This window comes from Lepidochelys kempii, chromosome 28, assembly GCF_965140265.1.
Source record: "Lepidochelys kempii isolate rLepKem1 chromosome 28, rLepKem1.hap2, whole genome shotgun sequence".
Classification (NCBI taxonomy): Eukaryota; Metazoa; Chordata; order Testudines; family Cheloniidae; genus Lepidochelys; species Lepidochelys kempii.
In genome coordinates, this window is record NC_133283.1 from 3,302,360 (window position 1) to 3,317,903 (window position 15,544).

The 15,544-nt window shown below is 47.9% G+C and overlaps 1 protein-coding gene and 1 non-coding gene across 2 annotated transcripts in view; one reads left to right on the forward strand and one right to left on the reverse strand.

The window, feature by feature from the left end:
• The window catches only part of LOC140904149 (uncharacterized), a 671,145-nt gene extending 665,553 nt beyond the window's left edge, over window positions 1–5,592 (forward strand). The window contains exon 7 of the mRNA XM_073326460.1: window positions 5,271–5,592. Coding sequence (XP_073182561.1) covers window positions 5,271–5,592 — 322 coding nt within the window. The remainder of the gene's footprint in view (window positions 1–5,270) is intronic.
• A 3,265-nt stretch (window positions 5,593–8,857) lies between these two features.
• Window positions 8,858–8,929, reverse strand: TRNAE-CUC (transfer RNA glutamic acid (anticodon CUC)). Its single transcript has one exon. It is a non-coding gene; the product is annotated as a tRNA-Glu (tRNA).
• Window positions 8,930–15,544: the final 6,615 nt, after the last annotated feature.

The following is a 15,544-nucleotide window of genomic DNA, read 5'->3' on the forward strand; positions in this document are numbered from 1 at the left end:
TCTCTCATCTGCCCAGACAGATGTATTACTGCACTGTGGGGAGAATCACTTTCCTGTGGACAAGAGGAGGATCAGAGAGAGGAAAACCCAGTTCCTGACTCGATGTCCCTCCTGCTGGGGTTTGGCTGCCGTGGGGTCAGTGTCAGAGGGAATCCTCGAAAGGGACTCCTTTGGTTCTGCTTTTTTCTAGGATTGCGTTCAGAGACTTTGTTTTGGGATGCGGGAGAGAGAAAGGAGGTTAAAAGTGTGTCTGTGGGCTTAGCCTGGCAGGAGGGGCCAGGTCTCTGCTGTAATCCAGAGATTAAATAGAGAGTTGTCACTTTGGATGGGCTATCACCAGCAGGAGAGTGAATTTGTGTGGGGGGCGGAGGGTGAGAAAACCTGGATTTGTGTTGGAAATGGCCCAACTTGATGATCACTTTAGATAAGCTATTACCAGCAGGACAGTGGGGTGGGAGGAGGTATTGTTTCATATTCTCTGTGTGTATATAAAATCTGCTGCAGTTTCCACGGTATGCATCCGATGAAGTGAGCTGTAGCTCACGAAAGCTCATTCTCAAATAAATTGGTTAGTCTCTAAGGTCCCAGAAGTACTCCTTTTCTTTTAGCATTTTCTCAGTACGGCAGAATCTCAGATCTCACTCTGCAGGGAAAGAGCCTGGGGGAAGCGTGATGTGAAATGAACTAATGCCCGTTCCCTAACCTCCACAACGGCCCTTCTCGCCCTGCCAGGCTGCAGAACGACGCTCACGTTTCGTTCTGGTTCATCCCGTCCTCCCATGGGACAGGGGAGCGACATGGCTGCAGAGGAGCCAGCTCAGGTAGGGATTATTGGGGGGGTTCTGATCTGTTCCTGCAGGAGGGAGAGGGACAGCAAATACACGGGAGAGGGGAAGGTTAACATGGTCTGGTTTGGAGGTTAGAGCAGGGCAGGAAATGCACAGGGTGGAGAAAGGGAGGAGGCCAGAGCGTGGCAGACCTGCCTGGAGTTGTTTAATAAGTGGTCTACGTTCTTGGAACAGACCCATGAGGTTCGGAGGTGGAAATGCTCCAGTTTGGTGAACAGAAAATAACCCACGTAAATGGGGCTGGGAAAAAGGACCAGACTCCTCGTGCTGGAGCCTGACCCAACTAACCAGCGGGTGCCTTGAAATTGAAGGGGGAAGCCACCTGTCAGGCTTAGGGGAGATTCTCCTGCCTCATATCCAGCTCCTCACAAGGAGGAGGGAGTTGGGCTTCCTACAAGAGATCTCTCCCTAGACCCTGCTTGTGGCAGCATCTCCGGTATCAGTCTGTGGCTAGTAGGTGTGTGATGGATCTGCTGGGAGAGAGGAGGGGCTCTCTCTTCGCCCCCTCACCCTAGTGTTTCCTGGGTGCTCTGAGCAGGGTGGGGGTGGGACTCTGTTGACTGCGGTCCACCCAGAGTTTCGTTTGATTGGCTCCTCTCCCCCATGAATAGTGGGGCTGTGAGTGGGGCAGCAGGTCCTGAGTGTGGGGCTCTGGCTCTTTCAGGGGCCGGTGACCTTCGAGGAGGTGGCTGTGTATTTCACCAGGGAAGAGTGGGCTCTGCTGCACCCCGCTCAGAGAGCCCTCTACAGAGACGTCATGCAGGAGACCTATGAGACTGTGACCTCGCTGGGTAAGGGTTCCTATCCCCTCGGTTCTTGGAAGGGGAACTGAAGAGATGAGGTTCACGCCACCCCCACAATGCCACCTCTACTCTGTCCTGTTCCAGCATCACCCCAGCATGCCAGTGACACACACACGACCAGAGACCCTCCCTTGCTGCTGAACGCTGTGGGAAGAGAGCACAGGAGCAGAATCACACAGTGTCAAATATCTCCTGTTTGCAAAAGTAAAACGGGGGGTTAGGTCCAGCATAACGAGCAGAAGCTTCCTACCCCTGGCCTTCTCTCAAACCCTGAGCTTTCCACCCAGACCAGAAAGTGCTTGGAGTGTAAGAAGCAGGCTGCTGGGGTCAGAGCGGCTGGTCCAGGGTTACTGATCACACAGACCTTGAATGCTGGCTGGGGGAATCCAGACAAGGGAGCTCCAGCAGCAGAACATTGAAACTCAGCCAGGATTACAGATGACACAACTCCTCACTGCTCCGGATTGCCCCGTGCATGGGACAATGGCCTCGGTTGCTGGTGAAAATCCTTGAGACCTGGAGAGTTGCTCCCCCATCCGCATGTGCACTAACCACAATCTACCTTCTCTGCAGACTTGGTTTTTTGAGTCCCTCATTCCTGAAGTCACATGACCCCGATTCTTATTTTTCACATTCTGCTTTTCTAGACTATTTAGAGTCTGTTGCTTGTGAATGATAGTTTCTAATTTCCCAGTGTTCTCCACAGCCAGGGATTTTCCTACTCCCTCCCATTGCACTGGACTCACTAGGTTCCCTGGTATTTAAGAACGGCCACACTGGGACAGACCAAAGGTCCATCTAGCCCAGTGTCCTGTCTTCCGACAGTGACCAGCGCCGGGTGTCCCAGAGGGAATGAAGAGAACAGGGAATCATGAAGTGATTCATCTCCTGTCACCCATTCACAGCTTATGACAAACAGAAGTTAGGGACACCATCCCTGCCCATCCTGGCTAATAACCATTCACGGACCTGTCCTCAATAGATTTCTCATGGTGTTTGTTTGTTTTTTTTGTATCCCTATTATAATCTTGGCCTTCACAACGTCCTCTGGCAAGGAGTTCCCCAGGTTGACTGTGCGTTGTGTGAAGAAATACTTCCTTTTGTTTCTTATAAACCTCTGCCTATTAATTTGATTGGGTGATTCCTAGTCCTTGTGTTCTGAGAAGGAGTAAATAACACTTCCTTCTTTAATTTCTCCACAGCAGACATGCTTTTATAGACCTCTCTCATATGCCCTCTTGTCTCTTTTTCCAAGCTGAAAAGTCCCAGTCTTACATATCTCTCCTCATACAGAAGCTGTTTCATACTCCTAGTCTGGGTTTTTTTGCCCTTTTCTGAACCTTTTCCAATTGCAATGTATCTTTTTTGAGATGGGCCGACCACATCTGCACACAATATTCAAGATGTGGGCGTACCATGGATTTATATAGAGGCAAGTTATGTACTGTCTTATTATCTATCCCTTTCTTAATGATTCCCAACACCCTGTTCGCTTTTTGACTGCCTCTTCACCCTGAGTGGATGTTTTCAGAGAACTATCGACAATGACTCCAAGATCCCTCTCTTGAGTGGAAACAGCTAATGTAGACCCCATCATTTTATATGTATAGTTGGGATTATGTTTTCCAATGGGCTGCACTAGGTGCTATCCTGACATCTAGGACTGCTGAGATGCTGCATTCAGTGAGATCCCTGCCCTTCCTGTTCCCGTTCTCATAAAACAAGAAGAGCATCCAAATGCGTGTTTACCTTCATTCCCTCAGCGGTCCTCATGGGAATCCCTGATCGGTTCCAAAGTGCATTAAAACCTTTGTTAAAGGGTTACCTCTTGGTGGTTGTCAGGTCCTGTGAGTTTGTAGCCCAGAAAGACCCCCCTCAGTCAGCTCAAACTCAGCTGTTTATCCCCCAAAAGTCTGTCGTCTTCAGTCTCCTGAATGAGGGGAAATCCGTCACTACCCCTTTCTGCGTTGGGTAAAGCTTCAAAAGGTGGAGCTCTGCATAACCAGCCTTGAGATCTGGCATTCATCACCCTGTAGTGATACCAGCTTGCACAGGAAACCCATCCCGCAGCCCTTCCTGGTATCATGTGGCGCATCTCGGCATCATAGTCTGTGAAGAATTCATGCTTTCAAAGGCTGGCTTAGATATACAGATAACAGTCATAATTAGGGCAAGAGTTTGCAGGCAATGAAAACAGATTAATTGACAAACGTGAGCAATATCTAATCCTTTAAAGCCTGAAAGTGCCTTGGGGGGAGGGGACAGGAGCCGGCTGTGTGGGGGCGGTGGGGCTCAGATACTGGGCATTGAGAGCCTAGAGCCAGCTGTGCGCTGGAGAGACGGGGCATGAACCAGCTGTGTACAGGGCAGATGAGCAGGGGAGAGGTGCTGTGGACACAGCCGCGAGCAGCTGTGAGTGCCGTCCTCTCTGCAGCATGATGAGAGAGCCTGGCGTCCCACTGCCGATCCCAGACTTGTATAAGGAGGGAAGAAATTGGCATCAAGTCTCAACCGCAGCCAGCCTGTGCCCTGGGGAGGAGCCGGGTGTCTCCAGGGTGAAATCTGGGGGATTGTGACCCTGCATGCCCCACCCACCCTCTGATCAGCAATTCCGGATATTAACGGTGATTCCAGAAACAAAGAGTAATTTTGGAAAAAATGCAGTCCTAGCGACAATTTCAGGAAAACACTGGCCCTGGTTGTAACATTAATTCCGATAGTCTCAAGATCTAGGCCTGTGTTGATCATATCTGCCACTCTGCCTTCACGGAGTTCACTCTGCTGGTGGGTTGTACCCCTTCCCCCATTCTGTGTCTGCCTTGTCTATTTAGATTGAAACTTCTTCAGGACACGGGCCATCAACGCTTCTCGGTTGGTACTGTGCCTAGCAAAATGAGCACCCACTGTTAGTTGGCCCTTAGGCACTAAGGTAATGAATATGATTTATAATAATCATCTCCTGGCACTTTGAGCCAAGGAAGCCGGCCTTGGGACGTTACTACTTAAAAGTGAGCTGGGCTTAAAAGCATGGAATATTCTTTGTGACAAGTATCCCACAAATTCCACTGACCTCCCTTGTTTTCTTTGCCTTGAGCAGAGTTTCCAGTTTCCAGAACTGATGTGATCTCGCAGCTGGAACGAGGGGAGGAGTCGTGCGTCCCAGACCTTCATGGCTCTAAGAAAAAAGTGCTCCCGAGAGCTGCCTGCATAGGTGAGGCATTGGTTAAACCAACCCCAAAACTGTCAGTGAATACAGGAAACATTTGGGATGCCCTACAAAGACCTTGTGAGCTCTCCAAATTCAGCATTGTTCCCTGCAGATGTAGAATCGTTAGGCAGAGGTCACTCATGGCTTCCCACTATCCTGACTGACAACTAGCAGCAGGTCCCTCCCCGATCTCGCTGTCCCCTGAAATTTCTTCTGAGATACGGACCCAGAACTGATCCCTTCCTTTCTCTCCTCTGGGGAAGGTTTAAGGGAAAATCAGCTCCTGATAGGTTTGATCTGTCCTGTACACATTTTGGTTCCTTCATCCCTTTTCCCATTCTTCTCTCTGACATTTCCTTTCTCTCTGGCGCAGGCAGGATGCCCTGAGTGTGGGAAACACTTCAAGCAGAGCTCACACCTTATTACACATCGGAAAATCCACACGGGTGAGAAACCTTACCGATGCCCTGAGTGTGGGAAACACTTCAAGCAGAGCTCACACCTTATTACACATCGGAAAATCCACACGAGTGAGAAACCTTACGGATGCCCTGAGTGTGGGAAACACTTCATTGACAGTTCATCCCTCCTCTCCCATCAGCGAATCCACACCGGTGAGGGACCCTACATATTCTCTGAGTGCGGGAAAAGCTTCAATCAGAGCTCTACCCTAATCACACATCAGAGAACGCACACAGGAGAGACCCCCTACATGTGCTCACACTGGGCTTGATGGACCATTGGTCTGACCCAGTCTATGACCTGTCGTGTGTTCTTATGTAAGCCCTCTGCGGCCTTGTCTACACGGGCAAGTTTCTGCACAGGAAAGCAGCTTTCTGTGGTGTAACTCCCGAGGTGTGCACGCAGATTTCGTGATGCATGATAGAAAGGGGCCATGACAGGGACACACTGCCGTGCGGGGTCAAAGTGAAGGAGCTGTGACACGCCTACCACAAGGTGCAGGAGGCAAACTGCTGCTCCATATTGGGGCCTAACTAACCCCAGCATCACGGCAAGAATCTACCTAGCAGCTGGAGAAAAAATATGAATGAGAGTCACAGACACCCCCACGTGGCCTGTCTCTTCCCCAATCTCAACACCTGGAAGATTGTCTGGAAGACTCAGAATTTGAACTGCGGAGATTGGTCCCAGGCTGAGAGGGAATTCAGTCTGTGTATTAAGAACTCAACATTGCCTGGAGCAACCAGTGAGTGAGAAAAGCTGTTTGACCCAATTTTTGCTTAGTATATTCAAATTAGAGTTTAGACTGGGAGTCTATTTTCGTTTGTTTTGTAACCACTTTTGACCTCTGTGACCAACACTTATACTCAGTTAAAATCTAACTTTCTGTAGTTAATAAACTTATTTTACTATTTTATACTTACTCCTGAGTTTGTCCAAAGTGCTTGGGAAAGTTGCTCACATGACAAAGGCTGGTGCATGTCCCCTTTATTTTTGATGAAGTGGCGAACTAATTAATGAGCTTACACTTTTCAAGAGAAGGCCGTGAGCCGTGTAAGATGGTACATTTCTGAGGTGCAAGGCTGAGAGCTGGGGAGATATGCTGGTGTCTCTGCATAACTGAGGAGTGGTTTATAGAGCATTCATGCAACTGAGTTGGGTGCTTTGCTGCATGTTGTTGGCCAAATGATCATAGAATCCTAGGATATCGGGGTTGGAAGGGACCTCAGGAGGTATCTAGTCCAACCCCCTGCCCAGAGGAGGACCAATCCCCAACTAAATCATCCCAGCCAGGGCTTTCTCAAGCCTGACCTGAAAAACTTCCAAGGAAGGCGATTCCACCACCTTCCTAGGTAACGCATTTCAGTGTTTCACCACCCTCCTAGTGAAAAAGTTTTTCCTAATTTCCAACCTAAACCTCCCCCACTGCAACTTGACCATTACTCCTTGTCCTGTCCTCTTCTACCGCTGAGAATAGTCTAGAACCAACAAGTTCTCCCTGCTTGTTTCCCAGGCTTCGTGCATTTATGTATAGGGACTTGAGATAACCCGCTGATCGCCCCTCTTTCTCAGGATGAGGCAGGAGCCCTCCTCTCTCCTGCACTCCTGCTCGTGCTTCCTCCTGGTATCCCACTTCCCCACTTACCTCAGGGCTTTGGTCTCCTTCCCCTGGTGAACCTAGTTTAAAGCCCTCCTCACTAGGTTAGCCAGCCTGCTTGCAAAGATGCTCTTCCCTCTCTTCGTTAGGTGGAGCCTGTCTCTGCCTAGTACTCCTCCTTCTTGGAACACTATCCCATGGTCAAAGAATCCAAAGCCTTCTCTCCGACACCACCTGCGTAGCCATTCATTGATTTCCACGATTCGACAGTCCCTACCCCGGCCTTTTCCTTCCACGGGGAGGATGGACGAGAACACCACTTGCACCTCAAACTCCTTTATCCTTCTTCCCAGGGCCACGAAGTCCGCAGGGATCCGCTCAAGGTCATTCTTGGTAGTATCATTGGTGCCCACGTGGAGGAGCAGGAAGGGGTAGCGATCCGAGGGCTTGATGAGTCTCGGCAGTCTCTCCGTCACATCGCGAATCTTAGCTCCTGGCAAGCAGCAGACTTCTTGGTTTTCCCGGTTGGGATGGCAGATAGATGACTCAGTCCTCCTGAGCAGAGAGTCCCTGACCACCACCGCCCGCTGCCTCCTCTTGGGAGCGGTGGTCGTGGAACCCCCAACCCTAGCACAGTGCATCTCATGCCTTCCAATTGGCGCAGTCTCCTTCTGCTCCCTTCCCTCAGACGTATCCTCTGGTCCACTCTCCGCATTAGTACCTGTGGAGAGAACATGAAAACGGTATCTGCCCTGTATCTGCCCTGCTGGTACCTGGACGCTCCCCATTCTTCTTCTGGAGGTCACATGATGCCAAATTTCTTCACCGTCCTCCTGTCCCCGATGTGCAGCCTGCTCTGAATCTGTTTTTCTATGATTCTCTGTGTGCTGTGTGGATTTGTGTGTGGGTCTGATTTTTGTTAATGCCTGCATGGGCCTGTGCAGTGTGTGATTTTCTCTTTCTCTCTCTGTGTTTCTCTCTCTGTTTGTATCTTCATGTGTAAATTCACTGGAATGTTTAAAAATATCCACAGCTTTGCTAATTTTCACCAGGAATTTTTCTCAGTCAACAAATTCTCACTTGTTCCCTACCGAAGTGTTTACTCTTGGATGGCATCAAATTAATCTATGAAATTCTGAACTGAAACCTCACCTGCTTTTCAGGGATTCTTCCTTAGACTCAGAGGACCAAGAGCTGGAAAATTCACCTAATTCAGTTTAAAGGCAAAGCTTCACTGAGAGTTGAAATTCCAAGCCCTTGTTTACAAAATGAGAAAAAGAGCCAGGGGAAGCACTTCTTTTTGGTTCACAGAATAAAGCGTTTGTCATTTAAGGGTTTGTTTCCCATATTTTAAAACCACAAGGGGTCTTCGTAAACACCCAGTCTGATCTCCTGTCTAGCACGGGCCCGAAACCTGCGCCCGAAGAATTCCTTTCCAACTAGAACAGATCTGTTTAAAAAAAAAATAGATCCAATTTTGATTTGAAAATTTCCAGGAATGGAGACTCCACCAGGACTCTGGGTAAGATTTTCAATGGTTAATTCCCTTCCCTGTCAGAAAGCACGCCTTATTTCCAATTTGAATGTGTCTAGCTTCACTTCCAGCCATTGGCTCACATTATACATTTGTCTGTTAGATTGAAGAGCCTGTTCGTAAGTATTGTTCCCCATGTAGGTATTTAGGGAGTGAGATTGTCATCCCCTAAATCTTATCTGAGCTCTTTGTGACTAATTTGCACCTGTCTATTTGTGGACATCTAGATGCACAGTGGAAACATGCCCACATTCTGCTCCTAGTCAGTGGGAAGCTTTGATTTTGATATGGTCTCCAAAGCCCTCGCCAACATCTCGTAGAAGATGGGGGAATCAGGGAAAAACCATCAATTTGTTAAAATTGCAAATGAAGAATAAATTAAGGTGTTTTGCTGTAAAGTCACTTTTCCCTGACTGGGAATTGAACCCAGGTCGTGGCGGTGAGAGCGCCAAATCCTAACCACTAGACCACCAGGGAGAGGAGGATAATGCTGTTCTTCTCAGCTGTGCTACACTTTTAGGCTATTTTCTGTCCAATTTCTGAAACCTTCTTTGTCCATTCCCTGAGTGGCTAAGAGCAGAGCGGGCAGGAACCCCTGTGCTCAGGGTCATAACCTGAGCCCAACCCAAGCCACTGAAACAAACTCAAATGCTGCGTCAGTTTCCTCCACTCGGATCACAGAACAACACAAAGAAAACCCAGGAGGAACAATCCTCCTCTGCCTTCATTCACCCCATTGCAACCCTCTCAGCAGCCAACGTGGGCCTTCTTCTGGGAAGGACATTGAGCTGATAGGAACTTTGGCATAGAGAGCAAGGGAGGGAGTTTGCTCTCCCTCGGTGTGAGCTGATTGCATTCTGACTCCATGTAACAGGGCTCTGAGTTTTGCCATCTTCTGAATTCTGTGTCCTCAACAAGCAGCCAAAGTGCTGAACCTCCTGGACCCTTCTGCTGGGAGCATGGGGATTGCACAAGAGCTGCAAGCCCTTTTTACCTCTCCTTGTCCTACTCAGCTTCCCCAGACTTTCCCCACCAGTGGTTTCATCAGACTCTGGAGGAATCTAAGTCCCTGCAGGTTTCCCTCACCCACCTCGTAAGGGAAACAGTGATTCCCTTCTCTGACACTCCTGGGGCCACATTTTCTTTGAGGAGCTTCTCCCCAGGGGGTGTGATGTCCTGCAAAGATGCAAAATCACTTACCGTGGAATTCTCTCCCCAGAACATCTGAGACAATATTGACTTAAACAATGAACTAACTGTGATCATCTGCCCTTCCTTCAGTTACTTTGGGTTCTGCTGTTGTTCACCATTTCTGAGTGGAGATTTTAAATCACAGCTATTTCTTCATTAGCATGTCATGGGCTACTATCAGCAGGAGGAAAAATCACTTTTTGTAGTGGTAATCAGGGTGGCCCATTTCAAACAGTTCTCTGTGAGTTCAATCCTTGAGGGGGCCATTTAGAGATCTGGGGCAAAAATTGGGGATTGGTCCTGCCTTGAGCAGTGGATTGGACTAGATGACCTCCTGAGGTCCCTTCCAACCCTGATCTTCTATGATTTTAAGGCAACCCCCATCTTTTCATGGACTCTGTATATATATCTTCCTGCTGTATTTTCCACTCCATGCATGTGATGAAGTGGGTTTTAGCCCAGGAAAGATTACGCCCAAATAAATTTGTTAGTCTCCAAGGTGCCACAAGTCCTCCTCATTGTTTTTGCTGACTAACACGGCTACCACTCTGAAAGGAAATCAGTGTTATTTCAAATGAAATGTGAAGTTGTCTGTTAAAAGGCTGGCTTGGAAATTTCCATTTGTTCTTTTCTCATTCCTCACACCCCGACCCTGCCTAGACAGGAAAGGAGGGGAAATGTGATCATCAGTCAATAGAGGTTTCTGACATGAAAAGGAGACATGAGGCTGCTTGTAGTTAACTCAAAAGAAATGAAAGAGGGGAAACTGCTTTCTGGGAGCTAAATCATAGAAGATTAGGGTTGGAAGGGACCTGAGGAAGTCATCTAGTCCAACCCCCTGCTCAAAGCAGGACCAATCCCCAATCTTTGCCCCAGATGGCCCCCTCAAGGATGGAGCTCACAACCCTGGGTTTAGAAGGCCAATGCTCAAACCACTGAGCTATCCCTCCCCACTCAATTAAGGTGTTTTGATGTAAAGTCACTTTTCCCTGACTGGGACTTGAACCCAGGCCATGGCAGTGAGAGCTCCAAATCTCCAGGGAGAGGACAAAGGGTTGGGATTCTTCGAGGCTCATATTTGTTAAGTAGCTGGCAATCTCCAAACTTATGGTCTATTCCTTCCCTCAAAATTCAGGGTAATCCCCACCTTCCGACCCTAAAGTTTCATGAAAGGAAAAAATAATGAGGAAGAAAGCTTGATAAATGACTTGGAGGGAATGAAAAGAAAAATAATCAGAAGCAAAACAAGACACTGTTTCTGCCCGAGGACCCGGAGGCCTTTCATGCCTGAGGCGAACGTGGTAATAACCTACACTGCAAAAACCAGTAGTGGCGAGCTTTTCGCCTCTTTAGTTGAGCTTTCTCAGTAGCCACTGCGTCAGCTATTTCAGCGTTTCTCTTTGAGGAACAGGAGCACAAAGAACACCAATGGCTTCTTTTTTACCTCAGATATCCGTCAGAAACGCTACGATAGCTCCTCCAGTTTCCCCTTCTCACCAGGAGACAAAACGCAGGAAGGCGCCAAACCAAGAAAGCTCACTTTGACTTCACTTTCCCATGGGCATTCCCCTGCCAGCTCCCTGGCACAGCAATACAAGACACAAGAAATGCAGGAAGATAAAGCTGAGTGAAGGAAACCTGCAGGTACTTCGATCCCTCCAGCGTCAGAGGAAACCATTTGTGGGGAAGGGTCCGGCTTACCGAGGAGGACAAAGAGACGAAACATGGACTCGCCGACGCTGTGCAAAACATCATGACACCAGACCCCATGTGACGCGAGGGTTCGCACTTTGGCTGCTTCCTGCCTGCACAGAGTTGACAAACCGGGGGCAGCCAAAGCTGGGAAACCTGATTCTAGACACTGAGTCAGAATGCTACCTGCTCACGTCAAGTGGAAGCAAATCCCCTCCCTGGCTTTCTATGCCAAAATTATAATCAGCGGAGTGGTTTCCCTGGACAAGCCACTTGGTAGGCGGGAGAAGGATGCAGTGGGGTAAATGAAAGCAGAGGAGGATTGTTCCTCTTTTGTGTTGCTCTTGGGATTCTGATGGAGGAACCTAAAGCATAATTTGAGCTTATTTCAATGCTTTTCCCTGAGCTCAGGTTATGAGCACAGGGGTACCTTCACTCTCTGTTCTTGTCCCCTCTGAAATGGGGAATGGACCATTTCCTAAACTGGAGAGAAAGTAGCCTTAGAAAGCATAGAGGGTAGTCAACTATTTTTTGTCAAGGTCCAAAATCTCAGTCAAGATATGATCAAGGTCCAGACTCCAGAGAAAATAATTTTAAAAAATCATAATAATAAGTAAATAAAAAGATTTCAGGGTCCACTAAAAATTTCTGGCTGTCTAGAGTTGGCCCGTGGTACACCTGTTGAGTACCCTTGGTCTACTGGTTAGGAGTCTCGTTGATGCTGCCTTGGTTCCATCCTCAGTCAGGGAAAGAAACTTCTCGACACAATTCTCCATTCAGTCTTCACTGCAAATTAAAAAAACCTCAGAACTTTCACTCCAATAGCTTATTATCTGGCCATTTTGTGCCCTGTCCCTTATAAACACAAAAAGGGGCCTTTTTAAATACCAAAGACTATGAGAATGGGGGAGAACTGGCTGACTCCAGCTGCCCATCTCTATTCACTTGTGTGCCGAATTGAATGAATCTCTTTGGATACACAGCAATCGTGAAGCATAAATCTGCTTCAGTGGATATACTGGAAGCGATATTGTCTAAATAACACCTGGCTTTTTTCAAAACCAGCAATCGTCACAAGAGGTCCCAGAATCGTCTGAGATTGCCTCTAGCTGACAAAGGGGCCCATTTTTCAGCTAGGAATTCAACTTCTTTGTTCCCTTTTCTCTGCTTTGAGTCTCTTTCCACTTGTCCCAGGTAGTGTGGCGAGCAAACGCGCAGGTGGGTGAGATAATATCTTTGACTGGGCCAGCTTCTGTTGGGGACAAAGACAAGCTTTTCTGGGACATGCATGGCTACAACTACATAGCAAATGCTCATAAGCCATGAATTAGTTCTTCTTTCACACTGGAAAGCATCACTTTTGGTATGACACCAAGAAATTATTTATTAGCCCGTATAACCGTTTCTTCTCCACATGTTGAGATTATCTTTCGCCTGTAATGCCATCACGTATTAAAATTCCAAATGGCCAATTAGCAAGCACCAAAATAAAGAACAGCCAATTATTAATCTGCCTCACCCCTAGCCCTGCCCAGGATCTCTGCATTGGTTTAGAAAATATTTTCACATAGATATTTGCAAATTGGGAAGTTTTAAACTGTGTCAGCTTCCGTCTAGAAAGAGAGAGTGGTAAGCTAAATTGTTCCAACACAGATTTCCCCATCTACGTGAGAGACAGAATTAGAAAGAAGTAAGGAAAGTGAATCCAAGGTAAATGATTCTGACCTTTCCTTTGAAATGTTCAGTGCAATAAATCAGTGAATATTCCCATAAGTAAACTCCTGTAAGTGACAAAAAAGAGGGCACGGGAAAAGGCTGTCAAATGTTAAATGTGTTAAACTTTAATTTATGAGCAAAATTGTGTGGCCATTAAATTACAACCCTAAAATATCGTCAAAGGAAAGAAAAAGGAACAAAAAGTGTGGGAAATACGAGTGTATTTCAGCAAAGGGCTTGGAATGGAGAAAGACCAAAAGTGATCAGTCGGGGGAAAAGGCACTGTTTCTGCCTAGTTTTAAACCAGGGATATTTTGCTTGTGAAGCAAACATGATAACCACCACGCTACACTACAATCCATTGCAGAAACGAATTGGGCCCAGCTTTGGATGTCCCCTTCTAAGGCTTTCTCAGCTGCCAGTGTATATCCGCTCCCTCAGTTCCCTTTTGAAGAACAGGACAACAAAGAACTTACTTTCCAAACTCAGACAGGCATCAGAAAAGGTGCAATGTGTCATCCAAATTGCCCTTCTCACAATGAGGCCAAAACGCAGGCAAATCTCATAAGCAAGAAACCTCACATCCACTCCACTTCTCCATAGACATTTCCCTGCCAGCTCCTCGGGAGCAACCAACGAGACAAGAAACCAAAAAACAGTAAAATCCAGGGCACGTTTCCCACCACAGGTTTCACTGACTGCGAAGGGTCATGTAGAAATGTTTTGCCTTTTCATACCTGAAGACTTGGTTATTCTCTCCTTCCCTGAACTGGAATGGAAAGCGAGGAGATAGGTGTGAGAACAAGCACTCCTATGCAAAGGAAATAAGGCACCCAGCATATAAGCCATCAGCAGGAGATTAAAACCTGGGCTACACTACACAGTTAGGCCTGCCGACAGTATTTTATGTTGTCCTAATTACCTCTCGGTGCACACTACAGCCTTGTCCCATCTATGTAAGTGCCCTGCTACATCCACATAGTAACTCCAGCTCCTCAAGAGGCACGGGGATTGCGTTGGGGTCGTTAGGACAACCCAGTGTCTGTGTAGACACTGCCTTACTCACGGGCTGCTGGCTGTCTTGCCAATGTCATGGCTTCCGGCTGGCTCCCTTCATGGCTGCCCTCCGCTCCCTGATCCCAGCGGGGCTGCACCTGCCTGGCTCCTCGCAGGGCTGCTGCACGAAAGCTCCCGGCTCCCAGCGCAGGGAGCCGAGAAGCCTGAGCACTTGGCCCCCACCCCCACTCCTGGCTGGGAGCAGGCAGGCAAGAAGCCCAGGTGGCCGGCTCCCACTCCAGGGAGGAGGTGGGGAGTCAAGAGCCCAGGGGGCAGCTGGGCTCCCAGTGGGCAGCTGCGCGGAGTGAAGAGCCCCGTTTCTCAGCCCCCCCACACTGCCCCTCTTCATTCGGTGGAAGCACTCCTGGTGAAGACACAATCCGCCGACAGAAGGAGGGCAGTGGGGACAAACTCAAATTAAGCTTCCGCTTCCTCCATCACGATCACAAGAGAAACTGAAAGAAAACTCAAGAGGAACAAGCCTCCTCTACTTTCATGCGCCCCCATCACAACCCTCCCTGCTTAGTTTTCTGCCTGCATTTCCTTTTGAAACTGCAATGGCTGCTCCAGAAAACGGTCATGTCTCTGAATTCACAGCAACATCCTGAGGATGATAAAAGTATGAAGGAATTCATGGTCCTTTATGACATAATAATAAATAATTAATAATAATTAATACATTATTATTTGTATTGCAAGATTAATCTTTCCCTTTTGCAGATTCAGCTCCACATTGATTCTTGTTGCTCTTTGCAATGTATCTATCTATCTAGGCAACAGTATTTGCTGTTGTTTCAGGTGGAGCACTCAGCATGTTACGCTTTTCTGACAATCTGTGTCTCGAAAATTCTAGCCAATATGCCTGGAACTTCCAAGAACCGTCAAATTATGAAGGAATTCCAGGTCCTTTTTTATATTACCATTTATCAGTCGTTATTATTTGTAGAGCAAAGATTAATCTTTCATTTTTTTAGATCCAGCTCTACGCTGATTCTTGTTGCTATTTGCCATGTATCTATAGCTATCTAGCTATAAAGGCAACCGGTTTTTGCTCTTGTTTCTTTGTATTTGTACACTGCAACTTTTCAGCCCAAGCCACAAGACCCTGATTAATGTGACACCAGCCAGCCATGGGTGATTCATTGCACTGTAGACATATCCCAACGTTATGTCTCCACAGCGATTAAAACACCCAGGGCACCTGTCTCAGAGCCCGGGGCAGCTGACTCAGGCTTCTGGGGCTGCAGCTGCAGGACTATAAAATGACAGTGGAGACAGATGGGCTTGAGCTCAATCTCTGAGGTCCCATGAGGGGTGAGGGTTTCCAAACCCAGGCTTCAGCAGGAACACCAGTATCTGCACCCCACTTTTCAGCCCCACAGCTTGAGCTCCAGAAGCCCACATCAGGTGACCCAGGCCAGCCCTGCTGCCATCTTT